Raw genomic sequence first — 17,759 nt, 5'->3', positions numbered from 1 at the left:
CTGAAACTGTAAGCCAGCCCAATTGAACACTTTCTTCTCAACAGTTGCTGTGCTCATGGTGTCTCTTCACAGCAATAGAAAACTAACTACAACACCATTCCAACAGGCAAGGTACTAGTGTCCAGCAGTGCAAGAATAAAGAAGCAGCAAGGGGACAGTGTGACTGTGCACCAGTGAAACCACACACACACACACACACACACACACACACACACACACACACACACACCAAAAAAAAAACCTAGATGAGGCTGGCTTGTGAAGAAATACAACACTTCAGAAGAAACTCAGATTCTACCATCTTAATCCAAAAGAGAAACTATAAAAGGCAGAAAAATCTAAAACTGGGAAAGAGTCCAACCAACATTTGCTGAGCACATACAGTTTAACAAACACCATATAAGTCCCCAAAAATTGTGGTTCAAGTTTCGCATAAGGGAAAATGAAAGCATATACAAGCGGCCCAAAGTCACACAACTAAGAAGTGACAGCACAGGGTGGAAACCAGCTCTGTCTCAGCTGTCTGCCTTCCTTCCTCAGTTGCATCATTTCCATGAACTAACTGGTTGAGTTCAGATTGTGAGAGCAGCCACAGTCCTGGGATTCCTGAGCTCTTTAAGTTTGTCCATTTGGGGTGAAGGAGAGGCACAGACTGAGGGCATCTATGAAGGGAGTGTCAGCCTTCTGATTCTGTGCATGCCCTCTCCTGCAGCCTCCTTGTAGGTCGTACTGTTCCATTTAAACAGGCAAGAAAGGAAAGCCTGTGATTCCCAGGGTTTCAGTGAAGTTGCTGAGAAATGAGACCTCGCACAGTTAAGACCCCTTAGTGATACCAAGAGTAGTTGGTGCACACTTGTAATCCTAGCCCCTGAGAGGTAGAGGTTAAGAGATCAGGAGTTCAAGACCAGCCTTGACTATATAATAGACATAGCAAATTTGAGGCCAGCCTTGGCTATATAATAAACAGCAATTTTGAGGCCAGCCTTGGCTACATAATAAACAGCAATTTTGAGGCCAGCCTTGGCTACATAATAAACAGCAATTTTGAGGCCAGCCTTGGCTACATAATAAACATAAGTCTGAGGCCAGCCCTGGTTCATCATAAACACAGTAAGTTTAAGGCCAGTCTTGGCTATACAGTAAGTTTAAGGTCAAGAGGAAAAAAAGAATCTAAAAGTTCTTTTAAAAACTCTAAAGCGGGGATGGGTTCCACTCGGTCCAAAATCAGCTACTGATCAGTAAGCGGTGCCTTTTTGGGAAAGTGGGTGAAAGCTGGCATTACAGTGACAACTTCAGGAAGCCTTTAACTGAAGTGAGATGCCAACCGTAAGGCTACCTGAAAACAAAGGCTCCTGAGCCTCTCCAAGAGCATGGCGTGCAGTCTTTGTGGGACAAGTGTCTAAAACCTCAAGGACTCAAAAATAGCCTCTCTAACAGGATTACTAGAGCACGCAAATGAAAGCCATAGGTAGAAAGCTGTGGCTGGGCAGGAAGCCTTGGTGTCTACTAGGCATGCACAGTGCCCACCCTGTGTCCTTTATTAGTGATTGGTGTGGGAGGGCCCAGCCCACTGTGGGATGGTGACATCCCTGGGCTGGCCTTTCTGGGCTCCTGAGCAAGCCACAAGGAGCAAGTCGGTAAGCAGCACCCCTCCATGGCCTCTGCCTCAGCTCCTGCCTCCTGGTTCCTACCCTGTTTGAGTTCCTGTCCTGACCTACGTTGATGATGAACAGTGGTATGGACGGGAAGTCAAATACACCCCTTCCTCCCTGAGCTGTTTTGGTCACGGCACTTCATCACAGCAGTGGTGACCCTAACTCTAGGAAGCCTTGTACTACTATTCTACCTGGCACACCTCTAAAGTTTTAAAACAAAAGGTAAAATATTTCTGTTCAGGTCTGCTCATGTGTTGCTAAATAGATGTAAGTAAAAGCTATTCCTAAAACATGCAGAAAATTAAGAACTAATACAAATGGTTCTCCGGATGTGATTTTAGTAAATGAAAATTCTATTCCTTTCTTTACTTTTCAAAAAACGATTCTGCTTCAGAGTTACCAGAAGGAAATATATGCAGAATTTAAACTTCATTCTACCTGGTCTTCCTACTCAAAAAAGCACACATTATAAAAATGGGAATTACTACTTAGCTTACGATGAAAAAAAGTCCTGAGTAAAAAAAAATAAGATAGTTAGCTATGTAAAGTCTTCTAACAGTTTTGAGGATCACCTAATATAATTATAAGTCTACGAGTTGATATAAATCTCTATAATAAAATAAATATCAATTGCTAAACCTACATGTATCCACCACAATTATCTGGAGTTAATAAATATGTTTTGTGCTACACTGAACAAGAGTATGTTGAGGAAACGTGTCTAGAAATTATGAAATGGTGCATCCGACACCTGAGAGTGCGAGCACCGCAGCTAAGAGGTATTAAGTATGAGGATACAGTTTTCACTACAGAAAGGGCAGAACCACATGGCTGCAGGGAGCTGGAAAGAGAAGAGGACTCTGGGGTGAGCTCAGTGGGCAGCCCCTGCACGGCTCTGTTGCCATGACGTCTTCTCCCATGTTGGTCAGCTCGCTCTCTGGTCTGTTCCTGGTGGCCATGTAAAGGGTTTTCACCTTTCAGGGGACCCTCCTAGGAAACGAGGATTCTAGGTTTGTCAAGGTAATGTCCTCTGCCTTGTGCCATCTTTGAATGCTTCAGCTTTTTAATGAAAGGAACCAAGGGGTTTTTCTCATCTTCTTTGAAACTATATAGCTTGTCCTATTTGCCTTTGAAATTTCTGTCACTTTGGTTGAATGGGAAACTGGGAACAGCAGTATTTAATCTCCTGACTTTTTTTTTCTTTACAAACTTCTCAAAACTCAAAATCTAAAGTTATTCTGATTTCACATTGCCGTAACTTTGGGGCTTTTCAGAGAACTCAAAAATTTTAAATGAAAATGATTTGGTTCCCTTTCAATATATACATACACACACACACACACTGAGAGAGAGAGAGAGAGAGAGAGAGAGAGAGAGAGAGAGAGAGAGAGAGAGAGAGAACTAATTAGACTTATTTGCTTGGGAAGAATTAATAAGCAAAAATAAAACTAATTAGAGGCTGATGGTGTGTGTTCAACTGAGCAGCTTTAAATCTGACAAATAGCAAGTGTTGCTTAACTTTATGACGGAGGACACGTCACTCTCTATGTTACAGACAGAGGATTGATAGATGATAGGAATCTGGTAGGTCCTGGTAAAATTTACAATTATACATATATATCATATATAACAGCTATAATTCAAATTATCTGAAATGTTAGAGAAATAATCACTTTTCTACATCAATTACATTATAATGAACTCCCATTAAGCCTTTAACCATGGTCTTAACTCCTGAATCACCTACAGATTTTTTTTAAATTTTACTCCAATGTCTTTCTGAAAGCTTTTCAAAGCATGTATTATACAGATGCACAGATGCACAGATGCAAGAGGATTATGGGAAAGCCTGTGAACTACAGGTTTCTGGTAACTTAAAAACTGCACCACCAGGCTGGGCAAGACCCTCCAGAGCCCTCTGGAAAGCTAAGCAACCATGAGGCAGTGGGCCTGAGCTCCGCAGAGCAAGACTCAAGCACACTCAAGCAGGGTGGCTGTGCTTATGACCTTGTTTGAAATAGTTCTGCCACTTCCATGTTTTGTTGTCCAGATTTAAAGTGTCCCCTTCCCCCCCCACCACCACCTAAGGCCTACAACTTAACAGCAGTGTGGGAAAGTAAGCCTTTATAAGCAAAAGCAGCGGCACATTCTTCTAAGTTCATCCCTCTGTCTGAATCCAGAATTCTCGAGGCCTTGCTGCGCATTCTTCACTTTCACAACACGAGGCTGAGGAGAACCTGTTTTCCTTCTAACAGGCCACAGGGCGTAAGGCTCTGGCTTGACGTCTTGGCTCGGAATGACTTTAACAGTCTGCTCTGAAACTCCGTATTTCCAGACAGCCTGAAGGAACCTGGCTGACTCCATGGCGCCAAGGAAGCTCTGGCTAGCTGTCCCATGTGAGGAGAAGCACAGAGCTGGCTTTTCTGAAGCACTTCTGGGAATAACCAGGCCAAGGTTAAATAGACTAGACTGATGTTAAAGCCTGCTGGTTTGACTGTGACTGTCTCTGGTTAAGAAACGTGGACGGGAGCAGAAAAGGGTGTGCTTCCATAGAGAACCATGCTGCTCCTGTGGTCAGACTCTGGTCCTACCCGGGTGCGGTTTTAGTATCTGTAAGCCCAACCGGACCCTGCGTTTCTCCAGGTTTCCCCAATAGCAGGCCAGCACTTGCCAAACCAACATATCCAATTTTCTGAAAGTGCCTTTCCTTTGACTTCTCAATACCCAAGTGAACCTCAGGGAGGTCGCCACTACAGTTCACATGTGAGTGACTTCATACATGCTGCTCTGTGGCTACTTAAGAGTTTGCCAACATACCAGATGGCATCACCGAACATTCAAACTGGAAGCCAGGGCAATCCATCCACTGAAAGCACTGCCCTCAACTCAGCAAAGACTCAAGCACGAATCCAGAACCCCAACTGTCTGGAAGGAGTTTATAGCATTTGTTTCGAACATTAACTTTGAACCGTCCCTTAAATACCCAACGGCTACTGTTACAAATTGGGTAGAGCACTGATTCTCAACCTGTGGGTCACAACTCCTTTGGGGACTGCACACCCCTCTCACAGGGGTTGCCCAAGACCATCAGAAAACACAGATGTTTAACATTATGATTCATAACAGTAGCAAAATTACAGCTATGAAATGGCAATAAAAGTAACTTTATAGTTGGGGGTCATCACAACATGAGGAGCTGCACTACAGGGCCGCAGCACTGGGAAGGCTGAGAGCCACTTTGGAGAAGGCTGGAGCATCCTGATACCTCCTGAAGGGGAATGCTCTCGTGTACTAGTGATCATGGCAGGTTCCTCTGTGAAAAGCACTAATGTAAGATGACTCAGAACTGCTTCCAAAGACAATATGCCCATGCCTGGCTTCCTAGGAAAGACAACAGTAAACACTGCACTTGAGTCTCACTGGAAGGAGCCCTACCTATTCCAAGAACCTACAGAATAACCAGCCAGAATTTTATGAGGCACTATGTGGCCTTGGACGATTTATCATATTATGTCGGAAGATTCTTCACTCGGGCACCATGCTGTGACCTATCTCAGTCACTCAGGAACACTGAAGTCCTGCTGCACAATCTCTGGAAAACACGAACTGGCCTGGAAAGGTGATGCCTGGATCTGACCGTTTGACCTTTTCAGCAGGGTCAAGCTGCATAAGTAGACACCCTGGCTTCAAGGCACCCTGGGTGCTGTGTAACTCCTTCAGATTACATCTCAATTGTTATCTTCTCCCTTGTATCTTTCCGTTCCCCCCCCCCCCGCTCTTTCATCCTATTCCCCTCCTCTAGGTCTGTGACAGAAGGGGACCCACTATAAGATCAGAGCCTATCAGGTCTCATCCTGGTAGCCTGCTTACTCTTCCTCTGAGTGTCACCAGGCCTCCCCACCAAGGGAGAGTGATCAAATAGGGGGCACCAGAATTCATGTCTGCGTCAGTGCCCTCTCTCCACCCAACTGTGGAGAATGTGCTGTCTGTTAGCTAGATCTGGATAGGGTTCTAGGTTTACTACATGCATTGTCCTTGGTTGATACTGTAGTTTGAGCTGACCCACTTGGGTCCAGATCCGCCAGCCTTAATGGTCTTCTTGTAGGTTTCTAGGATCCTCTGGATCCTTCTATTTCCCCATTCTTCCTTACCTCTCTCACCCAGAGTCCCAATGGGAAGTCCCAGTATCTATCCCAATCTCCAGCTAAGTGAAGGCTTTCAGGGGACATCTCTGTTGGGCTAGTGGCCAATTATAAGTGAGTATATGTGATCTGGGTCTGGGTTAACTCACTCAGGATGATCATTTCTAGCTCCATCCGTCTTAAACCCTTTTACATCTCCACTAACGTGGCAAACTATCTCCCCAGGAATCAAACAACAAAAACTACAGGAACAAGAGCCATCAGAAGAACCTGCGGACATCCTGCCAAGCACTGCTCGGCATCCTGCAGATGCCCGGGGAAGAGGAAGGAGGAGGAGAGAGGACTGAGAAACGTGGCAGGGCTGCCACCCTATCGCATCGACAGAGAAGAATCTGGAAGAAGAAGTCAGTTTTCCAGCCCAGCCTGCCTGGCTTCTTAAAGCATAAATTCAGGTGTGTTTCTTACCAGCCACGGTTAATGGGCTTTGTTTTCCTGATTCAGTTCACCCACCATCCACTAGTCACTTTCCCAGGCATTGCACATTTCTAACGGAGGCATTTCTAAACAGATATGAGTACACACCTGAAGAGCCTCTCAAAAAAGTGTGTGTGAATGTGTGTGTGTAAGTGAGTGTGTGCGTGTGTGCGTGCGTGCGTGCATGCATGTGTGTGTAAAGTAATAGCAATTAAAGGGAAAGAGGCCATGAATTTGAAATGGGGAAGAGTGCTGGGAGGGATTGGATGGATGAAAGGAAAAGGTAAAATGGTATAATTAATCTTAATTTTAAATATTTTTAATAAATACCTATTCTAGCACTGATAGTACTAGGGGAACTGGTAAACTGTCTCTGTAGAGGAAAATTTTAAAGTACAGGGACCTGAGTGGGGGGAAAAATCACACTCCTGGACTGGAAGAGAACTTAAAGCTGTCACTCTCCACAGAGCCTCAAAGTCACTTCAGTTCTAGTCAAACCTCTGATGGGATTTGCTGGAGAGGATGGAGACAGTAAAGTTCTTGTTCCGTGTCAGAGCTGTTGCAACACGGATGGAGACAAGAGCCTCAAGATCTTGTTTCAATGTAGACTCTGACCTAGTAACTCTCCTCTGAGGCCCAGACTATCTTTCTAATGAGCTCCAAGGCGCCATGCTACCAGCCTAAGAGACTGACAGCAGCAAGGCTCTGCAAAGTAAATGTTGGAGAAATAAGAAGTCTTGAGTGAAGAAGATCGGAGTTGAGTTAGGGAAAACATGTAACAGTGCTTCATTAATTCCAAACAATCTGGGTTGGAAAGATGGCCCTATGAGAAAGAGCGCTAGCTGCTCTTCCAGAGGACCTTGGTTCAATTCCCAGCACCCACACGGCATCTCACAACTGTCTCTAAGTCCAGTCCTAGAGGACTCAATGCCCGCTTCTGACTTCTGGGGGCACTAAGCACGATCATGGTACATAGACATACGTGCAGATACAGCATGCACACATATAAAATAAATATTTTTTAATTTAAAAAAACACTTAAATGACAAAGTCAACAGCTCCTTTAAATAATAATAGTAATGGGTTACACTATTAAGTGACTAGCAGCTGGGATGGGGCTCCTCCTCCTCCTCTTTTTTTTGTTTTGTTTTGTTTTGTTTTGTTTTGTTTTGTTTTGTTTTTGAGATCGGGTCTCTTCTCTATAGCCCTGGCTGTCCTGGAACTCACTCTATAGACCAGGCTGGCCTAGAACTCACAGAGATCCACCTGCCTCTGCCTCCCAAATGCTGGGTTTAAAGGCATGTGCCGCCGCCGCCACGCCCACCACCACCACGCCCACCACTCTGTGCACCATTTTTTAAAGGGGGACTCTGGTCCACTTTAGGAAGAAAGCACCTGGGATGAAGAGCCTAGACGTCCTGCCCACCAGAACTGGATACGGAGACTATCTGGTCAAGGAAGCACAGACTAAGAAAAGTCCAGTTACCTCCAGGTCTCTAAAGGGCTCTCTCCTACTAAGCAGCACAAGTCCCACAAACCAACAAGTTGAGTCAACAGACAGACAGTATTTTATAACTGGAGCTTCTCAACAATGAAAAATAGATTCCTTCAGTAGTTCCTTGGTCTGGCTCTTAGAATGAGATGTCTCCCATAAGTCTCAGGCATTGGAATACCTGTGGCCCAGGTGATGGCTGTTTGGGAAGGATTGAACGGCCTAACTAGGGGAAATATGTCACTGCAGGCAGGCTTTGACGTTTTCAGAAGACTCCCACTGTTTCAAGTTAGCTCTCTCTCTCTCTCTCTCTCTCTCTCTCTCTCTCTCTCTCTCTCTCTCTCTCTCTCTCTCTCCCTCTGCTTCCTGTTTGTGGGTCAAGATGTGAGCTCTCAGCCGTCCTGCTGCCATGCTCCCCCACCATGATGGGGATGAACTCTTATTCCTCAGGAGCCATAATCCCAAAACAAACCCTACCTTAGTAATGGCTTTTTATCACATCAATAAAAAAGTAACTAATATACTATTTTTTTTAAAGTAACTAATCTGCAAGAGGCTGGTTGGCTATGTTTGAAGCCTCACAAATGAAATGTCCATATGGGAAAGCCTACACAGATGTCAACCAGCTACCATCCTAAGAACAGAAGCAGTGTTTGCTTCAGTGAGGCAAAAGGGTCAATATTCATTATCACCTTCCAAGGTATGTATTCAGCAAACATTAAACAGCTAATGTCAAAAGCCGGCCTTACCCTTTATAAGGTAAGCCAAATAAAATACACCCACTAATCCACACGGAGGCCTGATGGTCTGGTTATGGAAATAAGGAAACTGTAATTAAGATAGAGTGAGTGCTATAAGACGGTCCGATGTCCTTTTACTCAAGGTTTCTCCCACATGACTGCTTCTGTTAGAACTGAAATAAATGCAGTAGACATAAGTAAACGCTACAAGACAGATCAGGTAGGATCTAGGTGCACAGAGCCCCTTGGATGACTGCTACGGGTTAACACCTACAGACCCTGAATACAGAAAGAAGAAACTTGGAAACGAGGGATCACTGGAATAGAGGTGAGGGGTTATAAGGCAAATTCCCAGGGTAGCGACTTTAATCTATTAGTACACTAACAGTGAAAGCCTGAACTACCCCTACCGCAGAGACCATCTCAAATATTGACCGATTTGACCTGAAAACTCCAACTACAGTGGAAATGTAACTAATTTATCCATTTACCTCCTAAAATCATGTTATTCATTTATCAACTATCTTATAAAATATATCCCTGGGGAGTATAAATCAAAAAGGACAAAAACGGTCACCTTCCAAGTTTATGTTTTACAGAGGAAACTTAAATGAGCCAATTTCAGGAGCCGATGACTCTGTTCCAGCCTCCATGAAGACCTCATACTATGTATGCCTGCCTAAGCTCGGGGGTGTTTTTGCAAGTCAGTTTGTTTAGTCAAAATTAATACATCAATAGCAGAATGGTACATGCTTAGACACCACTGCATCCTAAATATAAAATCCTCCAAATCCATAATAGTCCTTAAAATCAACATTTTTACTTTTTAAAAAAATGTTGACAGCAGAAATAAAGCACTGAGCTTAAGAGGCAGAAACTGTGATAAGCAATTGTGGTTTTTGAAAATCTTATTAAAAAGTCACAGCAAATGGTTTCAAAATAGTATGAGAGCAAAGAAAGCCCAAAACAGGAGCCCGGTGACCGGTTCACAGACGACAGGCAGACCCGTGACGTACCGCAGTCCGAAGGCATTGGTGCTGCGGAAATGGAAAAGATAACCGGTGTGTCCGAGCCAGGGAATAAAAATGGATATCTTCCGATCAGAGAACTTCCTTCCAGTGGAAAATCCGGGAGGTCCTCTATGGTCATCTTCTAGAAAACCACCTATAAAGGAAAAACCAGAATGCATTTCCACTTCACCAATGTGCAACCCAGGAGACTGCCTCCAGTCACAAAAGTCCCGACAGTCTCACATAGTTAACCTCACGTTTTCAATGGCTGAGCACAGTTGTTTAAAAACTACGTATCATCTCCCACAGTCTTACACCATCAGCAGCCCATGTATTGTCACAATACAAAGCTCGGGAGAGATAAATTATAACAGAGTTTTAAAAATTCATTTCCTACTAAGAGATAATAACCTATGTACCAAGCTGAGCTATCACAGATGGGCAGCATTAAAGAAGGGCACAGTGCCCCCCCCCCGTAGGCCAACCTTAGCTCGCATAATGCAACAGTTTAGAAGTGACAGTTTGTTATATGCCATTGGAGCTCATGCCACATGCTCATCACATGGGAAGACTCTCTCCTCTTTCACTCTCCTCTCTTCTCTTCTCTTCTCTTCTCTTCTCTTCTCTTCTCTCTCTCTCTCTCTCTCTCTCTCTCTCTCTCTCTCTCTCTCTCTCTCTGTTGTTTGGCATGCTGCCTTTAGTTTATGATATCCCAGAAAACATCACTGAAAATTATGTCACTTTCACAAATCTAAAAGGTGACTAGAACTGTCCCACTTAGCAACTCCCATCTTTGACAGGAGGAGGGCTGTGACCTTAAACCGTATAAACTCATAATAGCCTTCTCCCAGAAAGCATCTGTATGTAGGAGAAACTTGTTCTACATTAGACCTGTCTGATACCCAGCCTTACATCTCAGAAATAATGTAGAAAGCTGAAAATTATGAGGGACAGCACAAAAAGCTTGGCGTCTCTGTGCTCTGTTCTGAGATATTATGAATCCTCCTGTAAGCAAGGCCAAATGATCTTAGATTATATTCAATACAAAGAACACAAGTAAAACAGTTGGCAGCTTAATCTAGCAGAATGTATGCCCCATGCATGACTCTGTATGTGCTTTGTAACATTCTGCTAGCAAATATATGATGGCTGCTTTTATGTCAACCCAACAAAACCAGAGTCTTTCTGGGAAGGGCTCTCAGCTGAGAAAATGCCTCCATCAGACTGGCCTGTGGGCAAGCCTGTGGTGCATTTTCTTAATAGATGACTGGTGGGGGCGGGGCTCAGCTCACTGTAGACAATGCTGTTCCTGGATTGGTGTCCTGGGTGCTATATGAAGGATGCTGAGCAAGCAGTGAAGAGCAGCCAGGAAGCAGCACTCCTCCATGGCTGCTGCATCAGCTCCTGCCTCCAGGTTCCTGACCTGACTTCCCTCAGTGATGGACTTACAAACTCTAAGATGAAATAAACCTTTCCTCCCTGAGTTGTTTTTGATCACAATGTTTCGTCACATAAAATATAGCAACCTTAACTAAGACAGCATCTTAAACTAACCGAATCCCTAAGCCAGCCCCACTCAGCTCCAAGGAAACACTCACTTGGAACTAACTGGGTTCCTTCCCTCTTAATTCTAACCTTTTTTTCTCTGTGAACAGGAGCCAGGAGGAACAGTGTGCTTGCTTTTTGCTTAAAGGGTATATACTTATGTTCACAGGAATGCTATACATTAAACAAACTAGCTTGGTTCTTATTATATTAAAGGAATGCCCATTTGGGGGCGGATGGACTGGTGCTGAAATTACTTGCCACTCAATACATGGAACCTTTAGACTTTAACCTTGCTATATAACAGGAGCAACATGAGATTACTGTTAAACAATAACAGATAAATCTTCATTATCAAATCCAAACAGTAACGTATCCTCTAAGATAGCCCCTTCCTTCACATCACACTCCTCCATCTACGGGTTTCTACTTGCAGGCCCACAGTAGGTAGGAAACTCCCTTTAGAAACAAAAAAACAAAACAACACTTGGTACGCTTCCATTATGGTACCTCACACAAGCCCGTGTTCCAGATGCTTCAGGGATTCCGGGTGAGGGAGCGGTGGACTGTGTGTGCTGGGTGGCTTATAATCTGTTTCTAAAATGAAATATACTGATGAGCACAGGTCATGACATGGAAGAGAATGTGTTCCCTTCAGCGAGTACCAGGAAGCTTTGCCATGGGAACGTCTAAGAATCAGAGTTTAACCTGAGCCGAGCCTGGGAAGAAACTAAAATGAGCGGCATGCTGTCAGGCGTGTGGCTGGGAAAGCAGGCAGCTGTAAGCCTAACTCCATTTTAGGACTGGGGTGGGATTTTGATTGGTTGGTTTGTTGTTTTGTTTGGGGGGGGGAGGTAGCTACACCAGTTCTTAACTGGCAAAAAAAATCCAAACCACTCAATCCCGTAAGGCCTTGGAGAACTAGCATTCCGAAAGAGACAGGCATGCTTGAAGTCGTGTTTTAGGAAGAGTAATCTGATTGTGATCACACTTCGGGGACTCAGACATGTTTCCTTAATTTGTCAGCAAAGCGGTGAACCCCACTTACTGCGGTCCCCAGAGAGCTCTTCATTTCTTGCAGATTGCCAAGACCCTTAAAGATGAGAGCTGCGTCTGGGACTGGAGAGACAGCTCAGTGAGGAAAGCTGTGCAAGCATCAGGACTGCAGTTCAGACCCTCACCTCACACATTAAAAACAGGGCGGCCATGGTGGTGAAAACTCCCCAGGGGAGGCTGGTTTCCTAGACCAGGCAAATCAAAATCTCAGGGTTCAGCAAGGAAACCCTTTGGAAAATTGCCTCGGTAATAAAGTAGAAAACTAGGGAAGAAGACAGCTGACACCAAGCCCTGCCTGAGGCACGTACAGATGTCCGCACAACAGTAACAGAACTACACCTTACACCACTGTCAACCGCCACAACAATAAGACCAGCATCTGGCACACACGAAATAAGCAGTATGGTTCCAGATCCGAGGTGGAAAAATAATTCACGCAGACATGGAATCCACTTCACTGTTTCGCACAACACTTCAAGGCCAGAGAAGCTACAGTGTCAACTAACACGGTGAGGATTGTTCTTTGTATTTTTACATCTTAATGGCATTCTTCCTGGTCCCATTTCTTTACCCTCTTTGGAAAAAAACCAAAACCAAAACAAAAATCACTTTCATTTCGTCACAAACTATACACCACGCAAGTTTTCACACACTCTCAGAAGCAGTTTCCCCAGAAGTAGTTTCTCTATCTAAAGGGCTGAGGCACCCAGAACCTTGATCCGGTGTAGAGACGGGCAACCTGAGTTTAGGAGGTATTTTTTCCTACTCAACTGAGAGCTGTTTGAAAAAACATCATCCCTGACTGAGTACAACCACCTTCTGATAGTTTTAATTAACTGGAACTAAGTGGTGCAAACTTTCAGGCACATAGGAGTTCCATCTTCTTCCAACTAATGAAGCCACTTCTGAGTGAAAGGGTACGGTCATGCCTCCAACAGCTCAGGACTCTCCAGGAAGCCTGATCCTGCCTGAATGCATCAGTACTGAGGGACGCCAACCAGCTTCAGAGAGGTTTGGGGCTGTCGAGCCTCCAGAGAGAGCTAACTCCGGCCAAGAAATTCCTTCAGAATTGTTTATTTCTGTGACGCTGCGCATGGATCCCATGGCCTCCCCATATTCCAGGCAAGCACTCTACCACTGACTACACCCCAGCGTCTGCTCAAGTGTGCGTGAGACATGGCTGAAGAGCAGCATATTGGAACTTCCCAGCTAACACGGAGACCCAAGCTGTGCCCATGTTTAGTATCAGACATTTCGTTCAGTTGCCCATCACAGTTGGGTCATGGTGCTTATTTTCATGAAATCCCAAAACAAGACTAAGAAGTTACATTTTACACGCACAACTCCAATGGTCCTTCCGTTGTCTCCCTATAAGACATCCGTTCACTAGCCACATATGTGCTGCAAGGATGTAAGCCTTTATTTTCATGAGAATCAAAATCAAATCTAAGCAAATAAGTGTTTAAAAGCGTGGCTCCTGTGACCTTTTTATTCACTACAAAGCATTGGAAAAGCAGCTCTGGGCATTAGACACCTGCCCACAAGAAGTTCAGTCACACATCCAATAAACACATTTTCTCATTCAGTCCTAAGAGATGCATTCCAAAGATAAGAGTTATGCCTTTGCATACATCCTACAGATTTCAGCCCAGGGCCGGGGGGCTACAGGAAAGCACAGTCACTGTACAGTAAGAACCACAACTGAGGAAAGCTGGGTACAAAGCGAACACAGATGTAAGACACTTAGCATAGCGTCCTGGGGCCCTAATAATTAAAGGATGGGATGTCCAAGTAGATAGCCACTAGCTACACGAAGCTCTTAAAATTAAATTAAAACTCCATTGGTCTAGCTCAGAATTTCTTAAAACTGTGGGCCGGGGGGTGGGGACGGGCTCATACAAATAAATGCGGGGTGTCACAAAAAAAGTGGCAATCTGTAATAATTCAGGTTTCTAAATGCAGTCACCTAAAACTAATACAAAATCAAATACATAATATATCTGTAGAAATGATTATTAATATTTAATATTGATTCATATGATTATTAAGGGAGCAGTTATTCCATAACGGGCTATTATATAAATAAATGGGCACAGAAACCTGTTATATATTTTTTTTACCTGTTAGATTTTTAATAAACCTGAATGCACTGGAGCTGGGCAGATACCAACCCCCTAAGCTACTTTACTCTCTCCCAGGCACACACCCCATGCCTCTTGCCCTAATCATTTCTATCTGGGCTGCTTCCCATCCAAAATTCCCATAAGTACTTGCACATGTTCCAATTGGCCGTTTCTGCTCCATCGGGCCCCTCCTCAGAGCAAGCTGCTGTTGGACCACGCGCTTCTAGTTCAAGGGTCTAAGCCATGGTGACCTGCCACCCCCAACCCCTCGAACTTTGGCCCCTCCTACCCCTCTACTGCCCAGTCCAGGCTGGGATCATGTGGGATGCACCGTTTATACAGCGTCATTTTGGATACATGAGAATTTGCTCATAGGACAGGAAGGATCTTGGGGGGAAACAATTAACATTTGAATACACAGTAACTTCACATCAACCCCACCATCCATCCGAGGTATTTCAGAAGTGCATTATCAGGTGACCTCACTGCAGCCTTGTTCCTAAGCAGTGTGTGTGCACTTAGCACTGCACATGTGGACACGCCATGCAGTGCCATCTGACACTGCCTGAAAGAGCTCCGCCCAGATGCAGGGCCAGGTGTGCATCACGGGTTGCAGTGTTTTCACAAGGCATTCTGCTCTTACAGAAATATAATGGTTTAATTACAGAAAACAAAGACTTTTAATACGTTCCCATTGTCGTTCCTCAGCATGTAAGCATCAAATTAGCATATGTTAGAATTACATTTTGTTCAAATGTTGATTTCACTAATTGCTGTTTGTGTTCTAAATTTAAAAAAAAAAAAAAAACACTAGCTGGGCATGGTAGCACATGCCTTTGGTCCCAGTACTTGGAAGACTGGTTTTCATAGTGAGTTCTAGGACACCCAGAACTACACAGCTCTCTAAATAAATAAATACATAACTTAAAAAAAAATTTAAAACCCACTGGCACTAAAGAGATGACTCAGCAGTTATGAGTACTGGCTATCAGGTTGGTTCCCACCACCCACATGGCAACTCCAGATCCAGGGGATCCGACGCCCTCTTCTGGCCTCCACAGGCACCAGACACATACATACATGCAGGGAAAACACTCATGCATGTAAAATACATCTTTTTTTAACATATAAATTACTTCTGGCTTTGGATAAGAACAGAATTTCCAACAGCTTCTGAAAGGGTCCTAAATGCACATGTATTTATTTACATATAATTAAGATATTTTCTGTTTCTGTTCATACAAAATAGCACTGTCAACACTATAGTCAGTTCTGCAAAATGTTCCATATTTTGCACTGTCAAATGTTCGTCGGACTTAAGTGTAAGAATAAACAAACACACTATCTCCTTAACATGCTAATTTGTCTTCATCTTTAACAAACAGTAAAACCATATACCTTTGTTCTAAAATAAATATATAACTTACTGTCAATAAATGTTTGACTTGCACAACTATTTTATATATGCCCTGTTTTAGCTCTATCTGAAAGTTCAAATGCATGTGGCTAATGCTACCATAACCAGAAGGGCATTTCACCTATGGCCAGTCCCCTGACCAGCACAAGGAAAACAGTTCAGCTCACTCTTCAGAGAACAACAACTTTACAGATGCCTGAAACGAGAAAGAAAGGCTGATGTGCCATGCAAGCTTGCAGCCAGCAGCATAATTATAAATAATTAAAAGAACAGTAAGACTAAAAGCAACCAGATGCTTAAAAGGTTTTAACAGTGAGCTGATTCCGTCAACTCAAGCTCACAGAGTACTTATTTCAAACCTTCGATTGTTATAAGCAAAACGGCACCAATAGCCTTCACTTTTTTTTTTAAGGCCTTGCTGTTAGGATTGCGTCTGGAAAATAGGATCCTGGAAATAAATCCAACCAACAGTAGTACACTGTGTGCTAAATCTACAAAAGAGATACAAACACTTCAGGTGTGTGTCAAGAGTCAGTCTTTGAGCCTAAGCAGCCCCTAACAAATCCAGCCATTTCCGAGTCTCTGCTTCCCCTCCAGTCTGCCCATCTGCCATGTAGTCAACTTAAACTGTGCAGGAGATTCATAACTGACAAATGTCAAAGCAAGAATTAGCTGCAAGTATTTGATGGATGTCTCCTGTAGGGAACACATTTCAGAAGAAATTTAAAGGCACTGTTTTACGCTACCCTAGTGCTACAAAGTACCCACAGTGTAGCCTGGAACACACACTAAGGTAGGATCCCACCAAAATAGAATGCTGATACATGTCAAAACATTGTCTCAGAGCAGATTTGTAATACCAAAGGCCTACGAGGCGTCTGGATGAAGTGAACCACCTCCCATCCATAGCTAGGAACCGGTCCACCTAATCCAAGCGGATCCGCACGGGACAGGTCTCACTCGGCTCACAACCTCCTGCAACTTCTCAACGCGAATTAGTATGAAGGAATCTCAAAGCAGCAAGACGAGGCAAAAGCAGTTTAGTTCTGAACACGCGTGGCCAAGGGTTTCTCAATGATCAAAGTCAGAAGTGGCGGCGAGTGAGAACCTGAAAAGGCCGGCGTGTAGAAACCCACCAGGGTGAGCAGCCCCACGCGCAGGAGCTACTCCGGGCGTCCGCGGAGCGCGGGCCCCAGCCAGGCACCTAATCTCAGCCAGAGAGCAAACGACAGGAGCACACACACACCTCCCCGCCCCGGGCGGCCGCGTCCCCCGAGTCCTCCGGGAGCCTCGGTGCGGCCCAAGGCCATCAAGCGCCCTGCGGCCCGGCCTCCTGGTCCCTCCGCCCCCAGCGTCCCGCCACCTGCCTACTCCGGGTCCCCGCGGAGCGCCGGCTGCGGACGCGGGGCGCAGGGGCGCGCTCCCGCCCTCACGCAAGGTTCCCGTGGCCGCTGCAGAGCCTCCAGCCGGGCAGCTGCAACCCGCCGCCTGCCACGCCGCGCGCGCCGGAACCGGGGGGCCCCCCACGCGGGTCGGCGCGCGCGCAGTGTAGTCGCCCGGGCTGCGCGCAGGCCTCGGCCCTCGGCCCCGCGCACGCGCCTGCGTCGCTTGCCTCCCGCTTGCGCCCCTGGGCCCCTCAACAGGCTCAAGGTCTGTAGCGGCTGCACCTGCTGTCTACTCCCGGGAAGCCCTGACTTGCGGTGCCCAAGTTGGGGATCTGTCCAGCGCAGCACAACCAGGCTCTAAAAGGAACCTTGGCTGGCCCGGTCAGTGATTTGGGGCTGCAGCCAGAATACCTTCCTCTTGCATGCTCTTAGTTGGCCCAATTTGCATCCTGGGCTGGGAGAGCCTAAAGCATCTTGTAGCCAGAGACCCTTTTTAGATAATGTGGCTGTGCATGGCCTAGGGTAAGATGCACTGAGTCAATTACCTGTTTCCAGGTCCTACTGTGAAAACCCTTCTCAATACCCAGTTGAGCGATTAATTACAAAGGAAGTGTGTCAGCCAAGGGAATTAGTGTGATGGTGACTGAAGTTTGTAACCTTGAGTTAAGAGTGTCACACCACAGAGGCCCCACAAGCCGTCCCACTAATGGCGTTTCTTCC

At 45.2% G+C, this 17,759-nt stretch overlaps 1 protein-coding gene across 5 annotated transcripts in view; it reads right to left on the bottom strand.

The window, feature by feature from the left end:
* Positions 1 to 17,759, bottom strand: part of CLIP4 (CAP-Gly domain containing linker protein family member 4) — a 79,381-nt gene that overhangs the window by 47,920 nt on the left and 13,702 nt on the right. For 4 of the 5 annotated variants that reach the window (XM_084792621.1, XM_084792620.1, XM_084792624.1 and 1 more), the window contains exon 2: positions 9,520 to 9,667. In XM_084792621.1, coding sequence (XP_084648747.1) covers positions 9,520 to 9,652 — 133 coding nt within the window. In that variant the 5' untranslated portion in view covers positions 9,653 to 9,667. Of the gene's footprint in view, positions 1 to 9,519; positions 9,668 to 17,021; positions 17,221 to 17,759 lie in introns of those variants that run through there. The other variant, XM_084792622.1, reaches the window with a different exon arrangement.

Source organism: Acomys minous (genome assembly GCF_964271855.1).
Source record: "Acomys minous genome assembly, chromosome: 8".
Classification (NCBI taxonomy): Eukaryota; Metazoa; Chordata; class Mammalia; order Rodentia; family Muridae; genus Acomys; species Acomys minous.
The sequence above is the reverse complement of the archived record's forward strand: the minus strand, read 5'-3'. Positions and strand labels throughout refer to the sequence as shown.